The 25690-nt window shown below is 35.1% G+C and overlaps 2 protein-coding genes and 1 pseudogene across 4 annotated transcripts in view; 1 reads left to right on the plus strand and 2 right to left on the minus strand.

Moving 5' to 3' along the window:
• The window catches only part of LOC149802691 (protoheme IX farnesyltransferase, mitochondrial-like), a 30271-nt gene extending 29174 nt beyond the window's left edge, over window positions 1–1097 (minus strand). Inside the window, exon 1 of the mRNA XM_089952070.1 lies at window positions 810–1097. Within this exon, the coding sequence (XP_089808196.1) occupies window positions 810–974 (165 nt within the window). The 5' untranslated portion in view covers window positions 975–1097. The remainder of the gene's footprint in view (window positions 1–809) is intronic.
• LOC149802692 (ribonuclease P protein subunit p21-like) lies at window positions 683–21973 on the plus strand. Of its 3 annotated transcripts, XM_089952077.1 has the most exons (5): window positions 1214–1285; window positions 4937–4968; window positions 10646–10746; window positions 13221–13303; window positions 21323–21973. In XM_089952077.1, the coding sequence occupies exons 3-5, from the start codon at window positions 10661–10663 to the stop codon at window positions 21526–21528; spliced, it is 375 nt and encodes a 124-aa protein (XP_089808203.1). In that variant the 5' UTR covers window positions 1214–1285; window positions 4937–4968; window positions 10646–10660; the 3' UTR covers window positions 21529–21973. The 3 variants fall into 3 exon arrangements, with proteins under 3 accessions (XP_089808204.1, XP_089808202.1, XP_089808203.1); XM_089952078.1 differs by lacking the exons at window positions 1214–1285; window positions 4937–4968 and adding an exon at window positions 683–771; XM_089952076.1 differs by lacking the exon at window positions 4937–4968 and having other exon boundaries at window positions 1206–1285.
• A 114-nt stretch (window positions 21974–22087) lies between these two features.
• LOC149802693 (zinc finger protein 862-like) lies at window positions 22088–24800 on the minus strand (annotated as a pseudogene).
• Window positions 24801–25690: the final 890 nt, after the last annotated feature.

The following is a 25690-nucleotide window of genomic DNA, read 5'->3' on the forward strand; positions in this document are numbered from 1 at the left end:
CTTGGTGGTTTGTGAGTTACTGTTGATAAATAATTGTCTATGTGACTGTACCAATCATTAAATGACCTATATATTCAGACAGTTTAGATAAATTAAATCTGATATGTCAAGCATGACAATGGTGTAAAATCAAGGGAATTACAGAGCAATTTTCCTTCCCGGCTATGTAAAATCTAAAGATATCACTCCCGTGGAGTTTGTAACACTCTTTGGTCATGTATTTTAAACGTCTGTCAAAAATTTTGATGCAGGATTTAAAATGAAAATTTGTATATAAACCGTTTATAACAAAATGAGAGAAGTATGGTGCATTTCCTTTCAATGAGGAAATTGTTTAAAAAATAATATAAAATTAAAGATTTGATGCACAATAGTTTCTGTAGGTTATTGGAAATAGGTCCATCAACCAATAATATTAATAAACTGATAGTAACAATGTCCGTATATGTGTGGGGTTGTTTTTTTTTTTTTGCTTCTTGGTACGTTTTTGAGAGCTTTGGTGCAAATATATATGTGGGTATGTGAGAAAGCTTGCCATTAGCTTCTCCTGGGTCGGTGGTTCTTCCCGGTGTTTTCCCGCGTTCTTCCTCCACCATTTATACTGGCCGCCATGCATAGCCTATCGTGTGCTGAAAAATGGCGTTAAACCCCACAACAACAACAGCAAATATATATAATATTGGGGTGTTCTTGGAGTCTTGGGTGTCTTGGGGCGTTTAGAGAGACCGATTTTCAGCCTAGTCACCGTGGAACTAAAATTTCGTGAGAAATGTAAGCGAAAAACTTTGCGACATGTCCTACAAACATACCTGTCTAATGTGTTGCCAGTGCTTCTGTGGTAGCCTCCCTAAGATTTGCTGGGTAGGTAAATGCAATGAGCACAGCAACCGTTCAGGTAAGAACTTCAAAATTACTGGTGAACCTTGGCAACAATGGCGGAGAAATATGCGACAGTTTAGTCGATGACGGTGCATTTTGATTTGTAACAGTGAAAGGGCTTATCCCTTTCTATAATGTTCATGTTCATATCATCCATACATAATTCATTTTCAAGATTAGTGTCATGGTACGAAGGCGTCTGCAATAGCACGTTGCGACTCAAGGTCAACTTAAGTAAAGGAGAAGTTTATTTTGAAATATAAACAGGCAATAAGCGTCTTGTTCATGAGGAATGTCATCATTTGGAAATCCTCGTATTTAGCCGTATTTCATACTAAACTGATGAAACATGAAAGCCGGCAAGAACATTTCTCCTTCATTTCACAGAATAAACTATCTTTATCAGGTATGTAATGAGTAATCATGAAAACAGTCTGACAGCTAATTGTGGACTAGAATCATAAGTGACAGTATTGTGTGCGCGAAATTAGTGGAGAGCTTCAAGAAAGTACTTGAACAATATTACCAACTTTCTATAAAAAAAACAATTCCATACATTTTGGATTTTAATCTCTTTGAACACATGTATACAAGAGTTCCTCCTATTTATTTGTTCAGTTTGCTTTAGAATTATTAAAACTAGATGTTGCAGATATTGGACGCAGACGACACATATTTACTCAACTAGACTATTTTTAACTCAACTAGACTATTTTTGAAACCAAAAACCGATGACCAGGGCCCTTTAATTTCAGATCAGGCCCCTTCTGTGTTCTAAGTGAAGTGTCTGTCAGCTTTGTCAACAAACTTTGATTTGCCAGGGAAAACTTAAGTCACGCTGATGAAATGTGGACATTTATTTTCAAGATGTTAACATGTCTGCTATAATATGGCATGTCATGCTAAAAACTATTTACTCCCGAACTGGCTGAAATGTTTGTTTTGAAACGCACTATTTTCGGTCATCTTCAAAAACAGAAGAAAAGAAAGCACTTCAGTATATGCCCATTACATGTAAGATATATAAATGGTAAGCATTAATGATTGGAGTTGACGTGAAACTATCCTTTGGGCAGTTTAAATAGAGGCAATTAAAAGGTAAAGAGGCCAGGTATAAACAAACATTTCAAATATTACTTAATTGAATGTCAGTATCTAGTCAGCTGTAATGCAGTGGGTGAGCCCATAGTACTAGTTTGTGTAGCTAAAGACCAAAAAGTGAAACAACCCTCTATAAGGTAAATCCAAGAGATGCATGTAGGAGAACAAAATTTATTACATATATTTCCCTTGAATGAGAATATTTAAGCCATCTGTATTAAAGATTACTGACAAGTTTGTGAGCAGCAATGTTTCTTTGAAGTCGGATTTTACTTCATACAGCAGAGGTCTCGCTAGTATTTTAAAACTAGGAGTCCAGGACTCCCATTTTGGTAAAAATAATAGTCCCACCATCAAAAGTTGCAGTCCCTCCTTTCCAACAGAATCAACAGAGATGTGATTACATCTGTTTTTAGGTGGAGAGGTTTCCTTAATGTAATCACTCACTTTAATATAGTTTCATTGCAACAGTTCATTGACATGATCGCAAATTTATGGTTTATTTATTTGTCAACATACTTGTACTAATTTTGGGCAACAGTTAAATAGTATCCGATTTGCTGTTTCTAATCTATATTTTCACAAATACAATTAGCTATCAGCAAAGTCCAGAAAAATAAATTTCAGAACTCCTGGCTGACAGAGTTTTGCTATGTGAAGCATGCCAGTAAGGGTGGGCGGGAGGGGCAATTAATCCCTGAATGAATGAAATTGACATACAAATTATAAATGACTCATTTTACATTGCATACTTTGATCTTAGAATATTAGGAAAAATATTACTCCTTGCTTGGTGACATTTTTTATAAACTGGTGATACACTATTGAGGTTGCCGATGGGGTGACGTTTTTAAAGCCAGCATTATCCCTGTTTGTAAGTATGTATATATATGTGTGTGTGTGTGTGTGTGTGTGTGTGTGTGTGTGTGTGTGTGTGTGTGTACACATACATACATTGAGATGAAGCTCACTATATGCCAATTATATTTATGTGCTCATTTTTATTAATGTCATTTATAATGAACAAAGAACATTCAGTTTGGAACAACTGTGCTTGTTTTTATGCCATTGCTGGTGCCATGCACTGAGACTTGTGCACAGCTCATGTACATGTTATATGTATTAATTTGTTTGAAAATCATGAATAAATAGTCATTACTTCAAAACTTGGGTATTAAGTATCCAATGGGAAAAACATTACTTTTGATTTACACCATAACCTCATCAAAACATTATTGTATATATATTGTTATGACTATTTATCAGGGTTCTTCAAGACCTAACACATTCTGGGTTTGCCTGGTACAGGTTTGAAATGAAAAGAAGGTAGAAGATAAAAGAGACCACAGACAAGAAATATATGCCATATGTGACATTTTAAATGAGTAAAGAATAGATTATGTTTTATTGTTTACTATGTTCTCTTTTCTTTTTCTCTTCTTTACATATTAAAAGTCTTAATTATATACAATGTCATTGATTTAAATTGATTACCATATCATAAACTTAACAAAACACAGATTTCACAATACAGAATTTCAGATGTGCTTAAATATAAAAGATTTCTTATTTTGGATATTGTGTGGTGGCTGTGGATTGAATATAGGTTAATAATATATATATATATATATATATATATATATATATATATATATATATATATATACCAAATTCATATTTTCTAAATTGAAATTTGGTAAATGAACATTACTGTGTGTATTATCAGGGTTAAGTCAACTTAATTCAGTTTATTTATATGGAGACTTATACTGTTTTCTTATATCAAAACACTAATGGTGTCAACAAGTACTCGGGTACCTGCCTGTTCATAATTACCTGGGTAATAGGGTAACTGTTAAATTCATGTTGTTGTGGGGTTTAATGCCATTTTTCAGCACACGATAGGCTATACATGATGGCCAGTATTAATGGTGGCAGAAGAACACGGGCAAAACCCTGGAAAGAACCACCGACCCACGAGAAACTACTGGCAAGCTTTCTCACATACCCACATTGGCTGAATCTGAGACTTGAACCCACGCAGACAGAGGTGATGTGGCAGTGATCAGTAATGGAGAGTGCTATAGACCACTCAGCCACTCAGGGCCCTGTTAAGTTCATGTAAAAATAACATTTCCTTTGTCAGATTAAAGATGACATTTGGAGACATCAGGAGAGAGTAAGACACAAAATAATGAGTACAGTTTGAGGCTTGTGTCATGTGACATTGATCCATTGTAGACTACTGATCTTCATATTATTGACTTGTACAACCATTTTGCTATGTACTTGAACAGTTTCCTTATTTTCTATTAATAGTAACTATATGATATGCTTAAGGAAAACAGAGGCTTCTTGAATTCAAAACTGCGTGTCACAGATTAATTATTGTTTGATACACACTTATGTAGTGGACCAGTCTTGATACACACTTATGTAGTGGACCAGTCTATATTGTCACCAAATATTATTAAGTGAAACGGGCTTTATTGATGTGATTCATGGCTGTTATATGACTGAAAAATGTTAGAGGAGAGGGATTTTGTTAAACTGAAGGACATGTTGCATCAGGAAGAGGACAAATCAATAGCGCTTTAAAAAGGTTTGAATGAGGCATTCTACTTTGATATAATACAGCATTCAGAATTTGTGGATTTGACTTTATAATCTTTGAGTGAAAGTTAAACATGTGATGTAGACTAATTGAAGTGAATGTTGTGTATAAATAATTTATCATTTTGTTTTGTGTCTCTTAAAATGTCACAAATAGCATATATTTCTTGTCTGTGGTCTCTTATATGAAATATATAGATCACTCTTTTTATGCTCAGATTGAGCTTTTTTGTCACTCATATTAGTAATAATTATGATTATACCTCTCAGGCGGATGGCATGTATGAACTTAAAACAACAAAGCAGTTTAGGTTCACATTTAATATAATTTCTCTTTGATCAGGTACCAGGGAAACCGATCATTAGGATTGTGGGGTACGTAGTTGACTTTTTCTAAAATGTTGACATTTCTAACGAAAACTCAAAAAACTAGTTTTTTGAGCTTCCTAAAACTGGGCAAGTGAAAATCTGGGAATCTAAAATTTGGTACAATAATAAATACTTAAATCCTCTTAAAGCAGAGTTATATGTGATATTAACCGTTTACCTCATAGAGCATAGTTACAAAGTGCAGCTTGCTATAAATAGAACACCTGTTACCTTTTTGACTCCATACGCATAGGCCTGCCTGTTAACTGTTAAGCATTGTAGTGTATGTATGTTTAACAGCAATTTTAACCATTTTACATTTTTGGTATACATCTATTATGTGTGGAAAATTTTTAGAGTAAAGTCCGATTGTTATGGCTGTGTAATTATTTTTCCTGGAAGAGTTTTTTATGTGCTTTAAAATCTTGAGAGAACTCATTCACCATCATGTCAGTGAGGCCGCTTGATCAATCGTAGCTGCCATTTCTTATACTCAAAATTTACAAGTTTTTCGTCTGCATCTCCATCACTAAGTTATCTGAATTTGATAATTTATAAAAACTAATTGCTGCCTACATCAATATCAGAGCCTTTACCTAAGTTATTGAATCTTTCATAGTTGTGATTCTAATCGTGAAAACTTTGTAAGTACTGAATGAAATCCGCGACCTCCATTTTGGAGAGTGGAGATTACGACCCAGTTACTTTAAATAGTAGATATTGACCAGAGCATAAACAGTGACCACGTGGTCTGACGTAATTGTCATTCGCAGAAATGAATGTAATATCTAATAGGGTGTTTTCCTCGAAGGTGGCACTATGAAAACCAGCTTAAAATGACTGATGTTTACAGCAGGCGTCAAAAGGCGCTTCCATGCGAATGGAGTAGAGGTGTAAAAAGGCGCAGAGGCGTCCAAAGATGCTTGCATTGAGGTAAAGGGTTAAAGAAATATGGCAGATGTTTTTTCAGTTTAGCAATATTTATTACTTGGAATTTTTATAAATTAGAATTTCTCTGTGACTCAAAATATAGATAAATTACAATAAATTATTAAGAATCTGATGACAATTTTACAAATAATTTTACCTGTTATAAATTTGTCATTGTTACTCAATTTCCAAAAATGGAATCTCAAGAGAGACAGATGACTGATGATGCAAATGTCACATCTGAAATCTGGGTTTACTGGCCCCTGTTATGCTCTTTGCACCATCAGGGAATCTCAGATATTTACACCTAAATTCGTAATGGAGTGAACCAGGTTCTCCAATATGGGTCTAAGAAATGTTAATGCTACCACCTTGCACTCAGTAACAAAGAATGGTGGGAACAATGCCACCATTATAAACATAATGAGGCACATTCCAGGAGGCAAGTAATAAATGAAAATGCACATTAAAAAAACACAGCAGTATGAGTGTTCTATAAGAAATAACTATGTAACAGTTCAGATGCAATGTAGTGACATGATATAAAAATGAATGATAGCTGATCAATCTCATCCAATACATTCATTGGTTTCCCATTGATTTTTTCTTCTTTTGTTTCCTCCAGGTTCTTAGATTTTCTGCTTCATACCAATAGCTGAGCTATTGAAATTTCTTAAGCGGTCAATTATTGGAGTTTCTTTGCAAATGAGACAACTTGGACCAAACGCAAGTTGGCCCAGGTTTAGGACAACTTGATCCCAACCCTAATTCAGCGTGGCTTTTTGCTGATTCATAAAGGACAACTGAATCCCATGTTTGTTGTTATTGTAAAATTATTTTGCATCATTTGAAAGGCTGACCCTATGAAATAGACCACAGGTATTACCTGCCGCTAATATATATTGGCAAGTGATGTATCATTAAAATGATGAACTCTCTAAAGTAAGTAAATTTGTGATAGGCTTTGAAAAGAAAATTGATGCTTTGAATATTTAAGGAATTAAAATAACTAATGCTACATCTTTGGTCAGTATGGTTATTGTCTATTACTGGTATCTTGATTGCAGGAATGTGCGTCTCTATGTTTGTAATGGTCCCATCATTCCCAGCAATTTTTATTAATGTTAATTGATAAATCGAGAGGTAAAAATTAAATGATGAAAATTATCGGAAAGAAGAACAGAAATACTTTGCATTAAAACATAAAAGTGGAAACTGCATATTTTTGGACTTAGATTTTATAAACCACATTGAAAAAATAAATACATCAGATTCCAGTTTGTTTGAAATTATTGATAATAACTCGTTCAAAAATGACTGTAGTACTTGATCCATGGGGGATCTCCCACTGTAAACGTACTCATTATGTCCTCATTAATAGAATTTTGTAATGTTTTACCTGATATTTGTTGCTCTTATTTCATTAATATATGAACCAAAGGCTTAATGAATATAACATGTTTTTAGTTCAGTTGTCTATACCCTGTGATAAAGAACAACTTATTTTTCAATGTTTGTAGTATCTATTTTCCTTGCTTTCATGCTCTCACATTTTCCCCAGAAGATTCTAAATAGTCAACATTAATTTTTCGCCATTTAGAAGAATTTTTATGCTTGTATAGCTTGTAATATGGTGAAAACAAAGAATGAGCAGTACATCAAACTTGGAAAGCTGTTCGTAATACTTTCCACTTTAACACAGTATGATAAGAAGATCCCTATTTTCGGAGTCCTTTATTTAGAAATTCAAAAGGAAAAAAGGGCCCTTATCAGTTTTAGATGCGACTTTGTGACCACATACCTCCTGCACAAAATGTGTCATTTTTACTTGCCATGTAGTCAGTACATTTTTATATTAATGGCTAGTCAGTTTGTTCTGGAATGACATCACACATAACTGCAAACTGACCATTAGTCAGTAGAGGTAATGCAATAATGGAAATTTTCAGGAATTTGCTTGGAGTACATTTTATGAAAGAAAATTTTTTTGAACACAGGATGTTCTACAAAAGCATGAAATAACATTTTGGAGATTTTCTGCCTAATTTTCATTTATTACTTTCTGTAATTCCTCAAACTACAAGCATATGGATAAAAGGTCTTTGTCTTGGCTTCATTTACTATAATCTAAGATGTCTTGAAAAATGCTACAGCATGGATGAAAACTTGGACCAATTTGTCATGTAACTGTGTCATGTTATTTTTTGTTGTCCTTTATCAAGTTCATGGAGACAGGTTGAATTGGGGTTAGGTCCACATTGTTCCAAACCTAGGCTGGCAGTTGTTTGGAACAGCTATGACAATACTGTTTAGTTCGGGGGAGGAAATGGGGGGGGGGGGCGGTATTTTTAAAAATTACATTAAATAACTCACAGAGAAGAAATGCATCAAAAATATATTTTGGTCAAAGTGCTTCAAAACATAAACAAGAATTCATTGATATGGTGAATGCTTCTCTACAACCTAAAATGTAAATCCTTGTTACATAATTCTTCACCATGTTTTATTTGATATTTGCAGTTCTTAATTTTTGTTGTTGTCATTAATCATTCCAGTTAAGGTTAAAATGAAGAGATGTTTTCAGTTTTAATTTCAGTACCACAAAGAAGAGGATGACATATTTATAAATATTCTCTCTCTAGTAAAGAAAATAATTGCCTAAATTCATTATCCAAATCATTTAGAAGAAAATTCTGAATGAGCAGTACTCACATTGCTCTTTAAGATACTTAATTGGTATCCATATTTTCTTGCCTTTTTTAACTTGAGACATTAAAAAGATGAAAACAATTAAACTTTTCTTCTGTTTATAAGTTATTTTATTTGAAATGAAAGTTCAGTCAGTACACCTGGAATAACAAAAGTCCAGCTTATTCTGGAATGATGTCACACATAATAGGAAATGAAAACTAAATCAATCAATTCTAGCTGTAAAGTTTGGGAATTTGGTAGGAGTACATTTCATCATGCAAGCAGATTTTTAGTTTACTTGTTTGCTTCAAAAAGCAAGATTTAAAGATTTTTTCACTATTTGTCATTTAATGTATGTTATGAGAACTTGTACAAATGACAAAATTAAAGTTTAAAGATGCAGGTATGAAAACACAGACATGAATGCATTTTCTGCATATCATAAGGCAGAGCATATCATTTTGTGATGATGTCTGTCTGTATGTCCAGCCTTCTATTTCCTGTTTTATTTCCACTCAGTAACTTGTGTTTACCACCATATAGTGTCATCAAAGAAACATAGTTTGGATTAAGAGGGTTAAAGGTCAAGGTCATTGGAACTCTTTTTGCATGATAACCTGTAGTTTAGAAAACATGACTAAACCTTATAAATGACTTGAATTTAAGATAAGATACATACATATTGATTTTGGGGTCAGAAGGTTCATGTTAAGGTCACTGCTACTGAAGGAAGAAAAGTGCTTTCCATATAGTAGTATCAGTTGTACATAAGAAACCTTGGCCACAATTGATGGATGGCATGCATTTTGAGTGAGAGAGAATCAATTTGGGTGCAACAAGGTTGAAGGTCAAGTCATCTGTGATTGAAAGAAGAGAAACTGTTTCCACACAATAACTTTAGTTCTTCAACATAGAGGTTGACAAAATTTGTGATTGGCTTGCATTTGGAGTATGGTGGAAGTGTGTTGATTTTGGGTTCAAAAGATCAAAGGTCATAGCCACATTGCCTGAAAATGAAAAATGGTTCCTGCTGGAAAATTCCGTTATTGGACATGCACATTGCCAGTGTGTGTGGCTGGTTTATACACTGAGTGAGAAAGAGGCCTGTTTATTTTAATGTCAAAGGGTAAAAATTCCATGCTACTGTGACTGGAAGAAAAAGTTCTTTTGCATAATAGCTTTAGTTCCAGACCATGTACTTGCTTCTTGTTTGTCAGTGGTTCTTTCTGGAGTTCTTCCTCCACCATTAATACTGGCCACCATGTACAGCCTATCATGTGCTGAAAAATGGCGTTAAACCCTACAACAACAACAACAACAAGACCATGTACTTTGAGCAAGGTTTGTTGAGGATTTGCACTTACAGAATTGGTCTTTTGTTTTTGGGTCAAAAGTTAAAAATCAAAATCATTGTGAATCAGAGAAAGACTGGTTTTCATAGTAACTTTTATTTTAGAGTGGTTTCCTTGACCAAACTTTACGTAAAGTAGATTAAGAAAGAAACCATTAGATTTGGGGATCTAAAGGTCAAGATTATGGTAAATACAGTGAGAAAATTTCTGTAGTTCAAGATTGCATTATAGCTTGGGTGACCCTGTAGTCAGCAATCTCAAGAGTTATCCATTCCCTACTGGTGCCTTCACAGAAAAATTATTAAACACAAGGTGGGCATATAATATGCTATTGTTAGTGATGGAAATGAAATTAAAGGAAACTAGAACTTCTATTAGAACTAACTCGGCATATAATGACTATTATTCTCTACACCACCAAATGGCAAATATGCTGTGTTTATTATAGGCTTTTACTGATAAAGAAAGGTTTATTACAGTGCTGACATTGTGGTAAACTGTACTTTGTTAAGAGAAGATACAAGTACCATACCATGTATAAAAGGTGTGAACATGCGTTTGTTTTATTAATTTAAACATAATGATTAACATATTTTTTAGAAAGAAATGTATTAGAAACGTAATGAACATTACAAATCAGTTGTAATTATTGTGTATTGGATCCAGCTTTAACATATATGTGTATTCATAATCGCCATTTTCCATTATAGGCTGCTTTTCTTTGTATGAAGACAACACCTGAGAATTTGGGTCTCTGCAGATTCTACATAGAAACAATCAAAACCATTGCCAAGAAAGAAGTGCTTAAGCTGTAAGTATAGTGATAAAAAGAGCTTTCTGTCAACATTTCATTTGTATTCTAGACCCCATAAAACTGTTTCTTTGTCTGATTTTGTGTCTGACCCTTTCTCACTGCATTGTTTGATATTTAGACAGGTTTATTGGGGTGGGAGTAAAGGTGCCTTACATGGGCTGGGAAAGGTCAGAAGAAACTCAGACCAACTGGTTCACAAATTTGTTCCAGTCCAGGGTAAATAATAATAATCTTTTTCTTACTAACCTGGGCTGCCAATTTTTCATCTCTCCCCCTACCCACCAATTTCTGATGACCTTAGACCCATGACTCCTCACTGGAAAAAGCCTAAAGGAAACTGCTTGAGAAGTATTTTTATACTGAAATAAAGAACACTCAAATTGAACATTTTGATTACTTTTTATGTTATGACGTTGTCTGTCCATAACATCAACTGAACATCTGTTACCTTTTTTTTATTCTTGCATGATATTTTTTGTTTTACACTATCTGCCTCTTCAGAATTTTATTAATGTCTTGCACTTTGGGTTAAGAATGAAGCCTCAATGTCTTAATGCCTTGGTAGATCAAAACCTGTATTTGGTCTCCTTCCCAAGCATTCACAGTTAAAACTGACAGCCTCGGTGAGAATGCAGAAGCCACAGGGCAAGTAACATTTACTATTTTGTCACTGTCTTAGGAATGGATCTACTGAAGAGGCCCAGGAATTAAACAATCTTAATGATAAATAAAATATAGAGATTGGACATATCTTGGTGCTTGTTATTGTTAAGAGGTTTAACAGCACATTTTTAAGCACAAGATAGGCTATACATGACAGCCAGTATAACAGGTGGATTAAGAACCCAGGAAAACCTTGGAAAGAACCATCAACCCACAGCAAGCTACTGGCAAGCTTTCTGATGTATCGGGCATATCTAGGAAGATAGAATACACTGATTTGACAAAGTACATAAGCAACTGGAAAATTAGTAATTATGGTACAGTACCATTATTTTGTAAATGATGGAATTTGTTTCTCAGAACTGAACTATTCACACTTTATGTTATAATTTGGAAGATGGACTGAACACAAACACAGTATAAGAGGTTTCTCAATTTGGCTTTAGAAGTAGGTTAAGTTATTTCATGCATGCCTTTGAAAAAATTACAAGCCCTTGAAAAGTCCTTCAATTTGTTCTGAGTTGAACCCGTGAACTGTACCATTAAACCAGAATTACATAGCCATTTTGTTTTATTATTGAGCCTACCTTGGCATCATAATCACTTTCATGTGCAAACATGTGTCCATCCATAAATTCATCCACACCATAGATCAAGGCAAATGTTTGAGCTTATTATTTTTTTAATAACACAATGTTAAAACGTTTTGTTTTCTAACTAGATAAAAAGGAGTCTATTGTATTGGCCAATAGTCTTGTATAAGCCAGGTGAGCCATCTCAGGCACACTTGGGTCTTTTGTTTCTTACCATGGCTAGAGAACTCTTTTATCAAAATTCAGAGGTATATGACTAAAGTTATGACTATTCCTCCTTGTTATTAGGAAAGAAATATTTATATAGAGCTGCACTGAGAACTTAGCTAACATGTTTTTGATGGGTCCATTCATTTTGTAAGAATATACAGCAGAAAGTGAACAATAAACTATGTAATAAGAAAGTTCACACACAAATTTTTGACAGGTGTCTTTTACTGTAATAATGGGATATTGTGACAAAGTTATGGACAAAACTATTTTGTCCATATGAGATAGATGGTTTTTATATTAGAACCAATTGCTTATGACATTGTTGAGGACCCAGTGTCCCTTGTTGATGTATATCCATAACAAAAATTATTACGTTTATGCCAATGAATGTATTTACAGTATAAGAGACCATATATACTATATACTCCCATATAAGTCTGATTTTACTGCAGTCTCCTTTAACTTAGATTTGCAGTTACAAAATGCACTGACAGATCATGGTCTGTGCTGTTTGTTATTAGTAATCACTGAAAATATAAAAGCAATGACAGATCATGGTCTGTGCTGTTTGTTATTAGTAATCACTGAAAATATAAAATGCACTGACAGATCATGGTCTGTGCTGTTTGTTATTAGTAATCACTGAAAATATAAAAGCAATGACAGATCATGGTCTGTGCTGTTTGTTATTAGTAATCACTGAAAATATAAAAGCAATGACAGATCATGGTCTGTGCTGTTTGTTATTAGTAATCACTGAAAATATAAAAGCAATGGCAGATCATGGTCTATGGTATCTGAGCAAATATATTAACTTTTAAGCGAATATATGTATAGTGATATAAAAATCTTTCATTTAGACTGGTTTGACTATTTTATTTTAAGCTTCTTTTGGGTCATGTGTTAAAAAGTTATGACTATTCCTCCTTGTTATTAGGAAAGAAATATTTATATAGAGCTGCACTGAGAACTTAGCTAACATTGCAGATTTTTATGTTGCAGCCATCCTTACATGAAGAGAAATTTCTGCAAGAGATGTTTTGTTCTTCTGATACCAGGTGTGAGTGCCAAACTCCGCATCAGAAGTGAGTTATCATTTTGTGAACTATATCCATATTACCAGCTAGAAAAAAATCTCGTTTGTTTTATTGTTTCTTAGTTACATGGTGAATTCTACAAGCAACATGAAGACTCTTATGATGGATTTCTTACATACACCAAACAAACATGATTTCCCCCCCAAAAAAACCCAACTTCATTTACTATATCAGTCAGTCTATCAAGTTTTTGAAGAAGAAAAAAATGCCCTAAGCTGTCAGTCTAATTTTGTCATCCTAAAGGGAACTGACTGGAAAATTCAAGTTGCCCATGTGGAATTAGACCTTGTTCCAAGTTATGAGAACAAAATGTTGCAGCTAGAGTTAAAAATATGGTACATTAAAATATGTTATGTTTTAAAAAAATTGCATAATATTTATTTCACAAGCATGAAAGGTTTGTTTTCATTCTATTTTTGTTTGCACCTTAAAGCCATATGTTAGGAACTAAAGTTATTACAAAAGATATATGTAAATAGTTCATGCAGATAGATTTGTAGGTGAGGTAAAAACAGAATGCATTGTTAGAAGAGCAAAGACAGATGCACACATGTATAAAAACAGGTAAATGGATAGATAGATAACAGTTTGAGAAATGGCATGAGTTTAAGAGAGATGGAAAGATTCTCATTGAAATATTCAAATATAAAATTCACTCTGTTTTTTCTGGTTAGTGTTTTGTCCATTCACACATTTGCTTTTGCTACATCATCCAATTTTCATAATGCAACATGCATCTAAACAGTCTACAACAGGCCAACTTTTGAAAATGATTTGAGATCACTTATTTTGATCCATTGAATAAAGTTTGTATGTCTCTTGTTAAAACCACCTTAACAACCTATGATAAACGCCATTTGTGGGTGCTAGAATTCCAGCTGGCTAATCATTTGAGATGAGTGGCTTTTATTTCCAAGCACACGTCAAATTTCTTGAACTATATTATGAACAATTGTCACCTAGTTACCCTGAAAACAATGACATGCATGAAAGCAATCTTTGACAAAACGTATATTCAGAGCATTGGCACATTCAGAGTGCACAAACTGCCTGTGACTGGTTAGGACTTGAAATTGGCATAGAAATGTTAAAATTAAAGTGTTACTAAAAAGTTAAAATATAAATATGCAAGACTGACCTTGATATTGACTACAAGATGGAAATGACAAATTCTGAATATGTGTAATAAAGGATCGAATGATTAAAGAAACTGGGGACACTTAACTTATGGAAGAATGTGAAATTCTGCTATATGTACTGTGCTAAGATCTCAAAATATAAACCTTGCAGAACATAATCTGTACACAACCTTTCTCTCAGTTATTTTAGATTTGATTTTTTGGGCAAGTACATTGCAAACTTAAGCTTGCCCCAAGCATCAGGCAAGTGGATGTGTAGAGCCCTGCCCATGCATGTTTGCTATAGTCGGATGCTTTGAAGGCACAAATGTAAACAGTGTATCTGTTATGTACCAGATTGATGGTAGGGTACATTTCCAGCTTATCCTGAAGTACTTCATACAGCCAAATGTTTGCTTATGTAACAACCTCCCCAGAGACTTGCGAAAAGTAACTTTTACAAGCAGGTGGTCTTTACCTGCAGATTAATATGTATTGATTGATAAAGTAAAAGGAACTATTATATCTTTTGATCTTCAGGCACAGGTAGCTATGTAACAGGTTTGACTGAGGTTTTCAGTAAAGAAACATTCCTCAAATGGTCTACTTGCTCAGAATCAAAACTGTAAGAAATAGCTTCAAAACCTTTTCCTTAATACATGTATTTTAACAAAATGTCTGGGCAAGTCACAGAAAAGTTTTACTGCTCATCAACAATATCATTTTGTATGTGGTTTCCAGAGAATTTATTTCTCATTGAATACATTCCCCATCACATTAGGATTATAAGTCCTACTACCAACCCAATCCAGCCCTCTCAAAGTTAAAAATTCATCTTTTCTGTCTATAATATATAGACAAAGGGCAATAACTCTTATCTCCCATTGCTGCCTACAGGTAGCGCAAGTTTATGCTTTTGCTTGTGAACTGACAAGATGTTGTTCACTTCACCTCCCAAAACCAAATGGATATTTGTGCATTTCATTCTGTCCATTGAGGATTTTATTATTTTAGGATGTATTACAGATTATTCTGAAGGTGGTATACAGTATATTTTTAATTTTGACCATAATTGTGTGATTTTTTTTCTCACCTATATGGACTACATTGTATTAGAGCATGTTGAAGTTGTTGTTCATGCAGGCTCAATATTTATCAGCCCAGGTATCAGGGGTGTCTCTGATGTTTTGGCTGTACTGTCCAGCTCTTGATTTATACCATCTGGCTGCACCTCAGTTTTGAGCCAGCTGCCAACTGTGCAGTCCAGCCATCTGACTCCTGATCTATAATGTCCAGCTGCATGTCAGTTTTGACGCTTTATTGGCTGATAACCGTACCAATCAGCCATCAAATTCTAGATTCATACCGTTCAGTGACTGTATGGTTTCTATTACATCTCATGCTATGCTTTGTCAAGTTGAGCCATAGAACATTTTTTAGATTACAAGGAATTTTATTGATAGATCTGTCCATCTGCCTAACATTACTACTACTCTGACAGTCCAGCTGGCTGGACTGAAATCTGTATTCCCAACACCAGCTGTTTTTGTTTACAAAAGCCATCCATACTGAATTGACGACTACATCCTGCAGATATGGCTAGCCATTTACTCATGACTTACCCTCCTGGATGGATTATTAGAAACAATGGCCATGTTTTGTCTACGTCTTTGGAAATGTATTATAAGGATATTGATCTTAACCACAACGAGGAAGACCTGCCCGCTGAATGTGAGAAAAACCTGATGATACCTCATGCTCAGATTCCACCACAGAGAGGACCAAGTATAGCTTCATGGTGGTGATAAAAATTTTGGGGTATTGCCGGACTCAGAATGTCTGCCACCCCCTATTGTGTACTGACATACAAGGGTCAAGGCCTCAGTTATTTTAGGATGAAGAGGAAGTCATCCCTTCCTTCCATCTTCCCCACAGTTGGAAAAAATCTATGAAGTTTTAGAGAGTCTATCTGCCAAGACAAATGGCCTATGCAATTCCAAAGCCTTCCTTTTTCTGAGAGTCAGCTTCCAGTGTATGTTGCTGTATTGCTGGTATAAGAACCATACTGATGCCTTCATCACAGATCTCCTAGCATTGGACAAGAATTATGCTGCAGTCAGTCTGACTTTGCCTGCTTGTATACGGTGAATAAAGACATTTTGCACACCATTCACAATAAAGTGACCATGTCCTTGTTGTTGGACTTCACATCTATGGTGTTCTTTTAGGCTTGCGGACAATACCAGCAGTGTATATCCCACCCTGATCATGCAAACTTCCATTTGGATCACCTCTGCTGTTCAGTGGAAAGATAAAAGGACCTGTGGAGGCAGGTAGCCAGAGAACTGCCCCTCCATTTCTCTGTGCAGCAGCCATCTCCTTATACATCATCTCTGATTCACCCCCAATGACATGATGACCAGAGACAGGGAGATATATGATCTTTTGCTTCTCAACCCAAAAGCCAGCTGCATTCTCAATCCTATGCATGAAGACAAACTACTAATCATTTTCAGAGAAAGTCATATCAAGGGGATAAGAAACAATTTCTTTAACCCCATACCTCTGCTCTCTTACCATTGACTCATGTCCCCGATCACCCGCAGGCAACTATCCAGTAGGCACCTGATTCTTGCTTGTTTTTCAAACAGGGTTGGATCTGTCTTTTTCCACCAGGTGAATGTAGAACCAAATTGTCTTAGAAGGGCCTTAGTTCTCATTTTTCCAAGCCCATCCTCTGTTGCCCTCTCCGTTTCTGACTAAGGTATTGTTGGACTCACTTTTGGTATTCAAGATGGAGATAGCAAGATCAGTCCTCCTTTCCATCCATCTGAATGAATTTGCCATCTGTCTCAGTCAGAAAGATGCATAGTTTTATGTTCACATCCTTACAGAAATTTATATGGTTTACATACCGGTGAAATTGTTATCAGTTTCACGGTATCTCCTAGCTTGAACATAGGTACTTGGGCCTAGTTTGTGAAGCTATTCCACTGTATCATATCCCTGTTTCATATTGCGTCATTTGTTTCTATGGCAGTGTATTGTGATGACATCCTCAAGAAACATCAATTCCATTTTGCTCAAAGAAGATAACAACTTCATATCCTTTTTATGTGATCTAGGTTTTCTGATAAATTGGGAAGTCCCATCTTTGTTCATCCCATCAGTTCATCCATCTATGGGTATGGATTTTCTCATCCACCTCATCCTGGTACATCTTCTCTACCTTCAGGTGGTCAGAATCGTTGTCCTTGAAGAATCCATCATAAAATGGATCACAACCAGGAAGTGTCTGCAACAGCAGATTTTATCCCATTAGGTTGCCTTTGCAGATGATGTCACTCAAGTACAGGATTAGTGTAACAAGTTAGATATTATCATTCTTGGACCAAGTTTGGCTCACAACAAGAATACCTCTCAAACAGATGCACCTAAATGTGACTGTGTGTACAAGTACAAACACATATGGTTGAGAAACCCATCTGTTACCAGACATTGATACTGTCATTGACCAGTGGGGTCCAGAGGACACAGGTCTCCACATCAATCTCTTAGAGATGAAACCTGTCATCAGGGCCTTTCATTTGGATTATCTTCAAAATGAGCTGGAACTCCTGATGTCAGACAACTCTGCAGTGGTGACATACCTCCACAAACAGGGCATTACCAAATCACCCCAATTCTTCATTTTGGTCTGGGAATTTTGTAACACAACAATGACATCCAAATTGGACACCTTCCTAACAGACTCATTGTCATGGCCGATTATCTGTCATGGAGAAGACAGATTCTCCAGACAGAATGGTCCCACCATTGGTGGGTCTTTCATCAGATTTGCCAGCTATAGGGGCATCCAATCAATCTTTTTGCAACCAGGTGGAATCATAAACTGCCTGTCTTCATTTCCCCAGTACCAGGTCCTGAGGCTTGTTCCTTTGATACTCTTTCTCTCTGTTGGGATGGTATGTGGGCCTTTGCCTACCCTCCAGCTACCTGCAAACTATATTAGTTCAATAGGTTATACAGAAATTGAGGGGACAGAAGAGCCAACTAATTGCAGCTCTCTGCTAAGACAAATACTGGATCAACGATCTTCTCGATCTAGTGATTGATATACCTAGGAATATCCCAGTCAGGCTGAATCTTCTCAAGCAACCTTAGACCCACATGTTCCATCCTTGCTCATAATGTCTTCTTCATGCTTGGTTCTTGTCAGGACAGCCTTGTAGCAAAAACAATTCAACCCTTCATTCATAGAAAGAATTGCACAAGCTAGAAGGCCCTCCACAGGGAAGTGGCAAATTTTAGGGACTGGTGCAAAGTCAGAAACATATTCCCTTTGATTGCCTCCACCCCACAAGTAGCTAACTTTTTTCTTTGCCTGCTCAAGGAGAAAACGTTGGCTTGATTACTTTTAATGGCTACTGTTGTATGATATTGACACATTCCATCATCTTGGTGGGTAGGATCTTGGTTATAAGAAAGACCTCTCTAATTCGAAGTCCAACTCTGACTTAAATAGGTCTAAATCACTCACTTTGTTTCAGTTTGGAAGTGAAATCTTTCTTGAATTATGAATTGGCAGAATTCAAACAAGTTCAGGCCTTCAGCCAGTACCTCGTTGAATCTCCTTTCATACAAAAGCTTTTTCCTGATAGCGTTTGCTTCAGCATGCAGTCAGTAAATTACATTCCCCCTCTCTTGGTCCAGCCTAACTTAATTTTCGATCAGACCAGTTTCATTGCCAAGAATAGGTTGCTGTAAGTGAGCAGTAAAAATGTATCATATATCCTCCCTCCAGTACTGATGGATCCCAAGAGGCTTTCAAACAGGACCTGGTATGTGTGGTCAGACTTTATCTGAAGTGGACTGAGCCAGTTAATCTAGCTCGAAAACATCTCTTTCTCCTAGTTAAACATGGGAAGGAGAACATAGCCCCTCAAGCCCTCTCATTGTGGCTGTTAAGTGGGCAATATGTACAGCATCCTCTGCCATACCTTCAGAACAGAGTTGTCTCATGAAGATCTCTGTTAACAAAAAAAGAGCGAGCCTTGCCTTTGGCCATAATGTCTCTATCAAAATATTGTCAAGGCAGTCAATTGTCATGCTCAGTCAACCTTCTCAAATTTTTATCTTGGAGACATTACTTCACAATGACAAACTATGGATCTGGTGGGCCTAGTCTCAGTCACACAAGCAGCTACCAGACCCAGCTGACACCAGCATGACCACCAAACAAGCACCCAGCTTTTGCTGTATTCGCCTGGAGATTTTGTATACAGTAGTAAAAAGATTTCATTATTTCTTCTTATCAGACATAAACCATGCCACCTACATTTGTGATGCTTATATTTAGGAGAGTGGGTTAACCTTCATTTGGGGAATCCAGTTTTCTTCCATCGTAGGTTATCTGGGGTATAGGTTGAATTCTCAACATTCCCTCAGGATTATTGTGATCAGGGAAATGTGTTTGGAGAAAGAAATTTGTATAGTAAATTATGTTTCTCCTACAATATATGTACTTACCTGATCAAATTAATTTACTACCCTCCCATCCATGCCACAATGCAAGCATCCCATTACACTATGTTCAGCTCAGCTCAAACTAGCACCATCTGTAGGTGACAAGGGAAGATAATGGGCAAGAGTTATTGCCCTTTGTATTTTGAGTATGGATAGAAAAGACGAATCTTTGTCTTTAGGAATTTACACAAAATTTCATTTTCTCCACCTTGGCAGTAGAGGAAAAAAACTTTACCAGTAACTTTTGTTGTCAGTTACATTGCAGTTAGTTGCACAATATACTGCTTCAGTGGCCTAAGTGGATAAAGTATCTGTCTCAGATGCAGGAGATCAAGGGTTTGAACCCAGGTCAAGTCATACCAAAGACTTATAAAAATGGCTCTAGCAGCTGCCTCACTTGGCACTCAGCATTAAGAGGTTAGTGTTAGGACTCATTGGCCTGGTGTCCAGTTATTGTGTCTGGGTGAGACAATACTACATGTCTGCGGCATAATGTCCCAGTGCTAGACATCACTATAAACTGCCACACTGCAGATATCATAGTGATAATCATACAAATAAAAAATTGTTAAAGCCACATTAAAATCTAAATCACACACACACAGTTGCACAATACATATATAACATAGTTAAATTATTGACATGCATACTCTCTTTGTTGAATTTGTGACACTCATTGAGCTTATAATCCTAGAGCATTGTTAAAGTTTGCCTCAATTCCAAACCATTTTGCAGAATATTTGACAAATTCTGATTTTATTTGTGGAGCATGCATAATATATCAACACTGGAAACGATAATTACTGATTTGGTTGTTAGTAACCTGCCCTTGTATTTATGAGAAGTTGAAATTTTATTACCTGTGTTCTTAATAGCTGGAACGAAGCCAGGTTATATATTATATTATCATAGTTACATGTAGTTCATCCATCATTCATTCATATACTGTAATTTTAATTGAAGAAGGATTGATAGTTAAAATCTAATTTCTTGGCATGCAGAGAAATTATCTGCCCAATGGTCACATATATATAACCATTCTGGAAGTTATACAAATGTACAATAGACCGAAACCCAGTTTTAAAATCCAAAGAACTACTTTAAATATTTTCAGTCAGAAATTATTTAATGATGAGAAACAGATTTTTATATACCAAGAATGGCATGAAACAAAATCTAAATTTGTTATGAACATCTCACACCATATCAATTATTTAAGTACAGTGAATATTTTTTCATGACACAAATGTCAAAATGAAATATCATCTGTGCATTTAGCTAGAACATTCAGCTAGATTTAGCCTCTTGTTTAGTTTGTTTTCCATCATACATCTCAGTTAACTCTTAACATTTTAATTAATAGGCAAAAGACAGAAGCATACAGTAATCACATGCCTAGAGTGTGGAAATATTAGAAGGTTTCCAAATATTCCAAGGGAAAAGAAATGGTTTGATCAGGTGGATGATGATGCAGATGACAAAACTGTACAGCATCAAATGACACATGGGAATGAAAAACAAAATAGCAAAGCTGGAGATAATAGTATCAGTCAACAGCGGAATACATGAACAATTTTGACATTTATAAAATTACTGAAAGATGAAGTCATTAATAACAATTAAAAACTTTTTTATTATAAATTCAGTTTGTATTAGGAATCATTCGAGTAAGCAGGCTGGATCTTCTCAGGTTGAGGATTAGAAGAATGCCAAAGTTTCAGCAGACGAGGAAGTCATCTACATCAGCACAGGATGTATCATGTTTAACCCTTTTCCAGGCATTTGTAATCAGTGGATATACTGTATACATATACACATCTACGTAATTATATATGCCATCTTCCATCAAATGAGATTCCTCATCAGAAATATGTGGCAGGCGTTCCACAAAAAAAATAAAAGTTACTCAGAAGTAATGGTCTTTCAAATTCAAAATAATGATAAATAGTGCATCACAAAAATTATATGTTGATTTATTTTATTTGTGTCCATTTTATAAATGGTAATATAAAAATTGCAGTTTTATGTTGATTTATTTTATTTGTGTCCATTTTATAAATGGTAATATAAAAATTGCAGTTTTATTTGCAAGTAGACATCTCTTTTTTAAGGGTGGTAAATATCTTACTTACCTGCAATTTTTCCATAAAGCATTAGCATAGAAATTGCTGACTTGCACTTGGAGTTTTTTTCTAATTGTACAAATATACTCTTCAAATTGAGTAAGTAATATTGGTGATTTTAAAATTTAAAGTCTTGAATGATGTACAGAGAACACTCTAAATTTGTGGGTTTCCAATTTTTGTGGTTACATGGGTGAGTCAGGGCCTCCAATGGAAATATCTTTCATTGCACCATGAAATTTGCCAAATTAAAAAATTTGGAGCCACTTTTCAACCATAGGAGCCATTTTATGCCATGATGCAGGGACTTAAATATGTGTGTAATATTATATTGTCCCTATTTTCATTCTATGTAAACATGACAATAAAACTGTTTTTACATGTTTTTATTACATTTCAAATCACAAGAATAATTATTAATAAATACAACAAGACCATTATATACATGTGAAGTCCAATGTATAGCATATGAAAAGCAAGAATGAATAAGAATGTTTCTTTATAACTGATAATACAAAATACTGCTTAGTCTTTATGAACAATGTCATTGACACTTCTTCAATATCCACTTCATTTTTTTTTCTCAGTCCATTTCTTAAAGCCTTCCTGAAATCCAAATTATCAACGCTGGGCCCATCAATAGAATTTCTCATTAAATTGTTCAGAGTAGATATACCCATAGAATTGTACAAGTTTGTTTTGATCAAATTATGGTAACTGAACACCCTCTTACAGTCTGCAGTAGAAATAGGGGCAACAAGTAATCTGGTAGCTGCCTCAGATGCTACTGGATATCAATCTTTGTTTTTCAGAGCTAGATTAGCCATATTCTTTGTACCTGATACAGACTTGTTACCACTGTTAATTAAAGATTGAGCATAACATACTAACTCATCCCAGAAGCCAGCCATACCTATTATACCTAGTCAGTGATTACTTCAGTATTATCATATTTTAATTCTTTATTAACGGAAGGATTGAATAAATTACTCAGGACACTGAGTATAGCACTATCATCAGTGTCAAAAAATCTGTCATTAAGACTTCTAATCAAGCCTATGATAAACTGGTCACAAGCACTGACTGCCTCTTGCCTTTGCTTTTGTCCATCTCTGATTGTATGGCCTTCATACTCAAAGGTACAAACACCATCTGAATCTAGTTCTGGCTGTAATGGGACCTTCCTCAGGAGCTGGGTCAGTCTGGTACCATTTTTGTTGTCACCCTTAATTTTTCAAGCATGTCAATAGTTGACCCGAGCAAGGGAGTAGCCTCTGAAAAGTCTGTCAGACTTTTGATACATTTTACACAGGATGGCCAGTACTTTTAGAAAATCTCATAAAAATTTACAACATAGAGAAACTTGAAACTTGAAGCATGTTAATGCTTGTGCAAACTTAAAGATTTGCCAGAGTTTTCCTCTAGAAACACTGAAATTAAAGTACTGTAATTGGTCACCAAAGCTTCAATAGACCCCTCAAAACAAAGCCACCTAGTGTGAAAAACTTCCTTAAATTAGAAATTTGACCAGGGATTGAGGCCTGAATTGTTTCCAACATAGCCATATTTTTAGGAGATAAGTGGAAATGGTTGTACACACTATTCAAGATCTCCTGGACCTTCGCAAAATATGGAATGGAATCAGTACCAGTACAGCAACTCAGTGCTAGTCTATGTGCAATACAGTGTGTTGCTAAGATACCAGGGATATTGGCCTTCAACCTAGTAACTACACGATTTGTTACCAACCATCACAGAGGCACCATCAGTGCTCACACCAGAAAGGCATGCCAAGCTTATAAATATTCCATCAAGCATTGAAATGACCTTAGTATCTATGGTTTCTTCATTTGCCCATGGGCGACTGTCGATGTCTAGAAAGTAAGTGTGGGGCTCAAAGTAACCTAGGGTATCTGACTCTTGAATGTGAATGTATATAATCAGATTTTGATGTACAGAAAAATCAATACTTTCATCAAACAATAAACTATTTTGGCACCTAATTTCACTTTCTTCAACATTTCTTCATCTGTCATGTAAGCTGTTGATTCTTGGAAGTCAGCAACAGATGTTGAATATTCATATGTTGTGTTGTGATTGACTTTAAGGTGCGTAAGTTGGGTCAAACCCTGTACAATAAGCAATGCAAGCCATAGGATTTATGAAACTAAAACAAAATATAATCCTCTCTTTTCCCTATTCTGTCAAGAAAAAATATGTACTGCACAGAATAATTTTAACGTCCTTCATTAAAAAGTCTGTAGTATTTGTGTAAGCATGAAAAAATACGCAAATATTAAGTTAAAATAATAAAATGAAAATTTCACCTTCCATACTATAATTTTTAAATATTTTGGATAAGAATCCAGCAATTAATTAGGACCAATACGGCTAGCAGCATTTCTCAGTTCTGATGATTTAGCAAACTACATATAAATGTAGTTTGTAATGTATTTGAAGCACAATTAACAACTGAATAATGCTCAAGTGTCTGTCTTGTAGTAAATCACTTACAGTAAAAATAATATTGAGTTAACATTATTCAATAAATCTTTCACTATCTTTTTGGTTCATACATGTACGTAATACAACATCCATTCATTTAGCTTTGGGGCCAAAGAACTTGCAAGTTCCTCCTTTGTGTGGAAGTATACATTTGCCATGGCTTTCATAATTGGTCTCACTTTTACTTAGTGATGCTTGCCTTGCTACTTCCATGTTAATGCTTAGTTTTGCAGCTTCAGCTGCTTTCTGGTGAACTTAAAGTATAAAAATATAATAGCTTATAAATATTATTTTTTTTAATTGTACTTACATAACAATCCAGAATGCTAAAATGGCCATTTTACAGTCATGATTACAAAATCCAGTAAACATATTTTGTGATTCACAATGACAGTTGTCAGTATTTCAATTCAAGGTAAACATATTTGGCACGTATTTTATAATGACATTACCTATAAATTGGTTTGAATAAAAATTACATTTTTGTGCTTACCTTTTTAGAGGCATGTTTTGTCATGGATTCTTTCTTAAACACTGTGCAGCCAAATGTGAATATATTTAAATTATGTGCCTTCAGACATATCACAAAACATAGATTTTGATTTGTCAAGGGTTCCAATTTTCCAACTCTCTTTGAAATTCCTAGCAGGTAAATTCTGTACTTTCGCAGGTGGAGATTCACATGAATCAAGGGCATGCTTTCTGATGTCCAAGGCCATAGTGACAATGAATGATGACAATAATTTGGAAATCATATCTTTTATATTCAAAATATGACTGCTATTGGTTAAATCAAGCTATCGCTCCTGTCAAAAGCTATTATGTCTTATTACCTCTTTTTACAAAGAAACAAAACATGGAAACATTTTCATCATTTGCCTTTGAGGTTGGTGTTGAAATGGAGATCAAGTTAAGTGTTTGTATACACTAAAATTGTTACATGTCGGCTTACTAGTTTGATCTTGTTGATTCCTTTACAGTCAATGACTGGCATCCTTGTAGCCACATCCTGTATTACTCAGTTAATTTCAGACCACAGAAATGTGTTATCTAAATAAATAATCCCGAAAACACTAAACAGTAAATTAATAACATGTGCAAAT

The sequence above is a fragment of the Sinohyriopsis cumingii genome, chromosome 3, assembly GCF_028554795.1.
Source record: "Sinohyriopsis cumingii isolate HCF-2022 chromosome 3, ASM2855479v2, whole genome shotgun sequence".
NCBI classification, from domain to species: Eukaryota; Metazoa; Mollusca; class Bivalvia; order Unionida; family Unionidae; genus Sinohyriopsis; species Sinohyriopsis cumingii.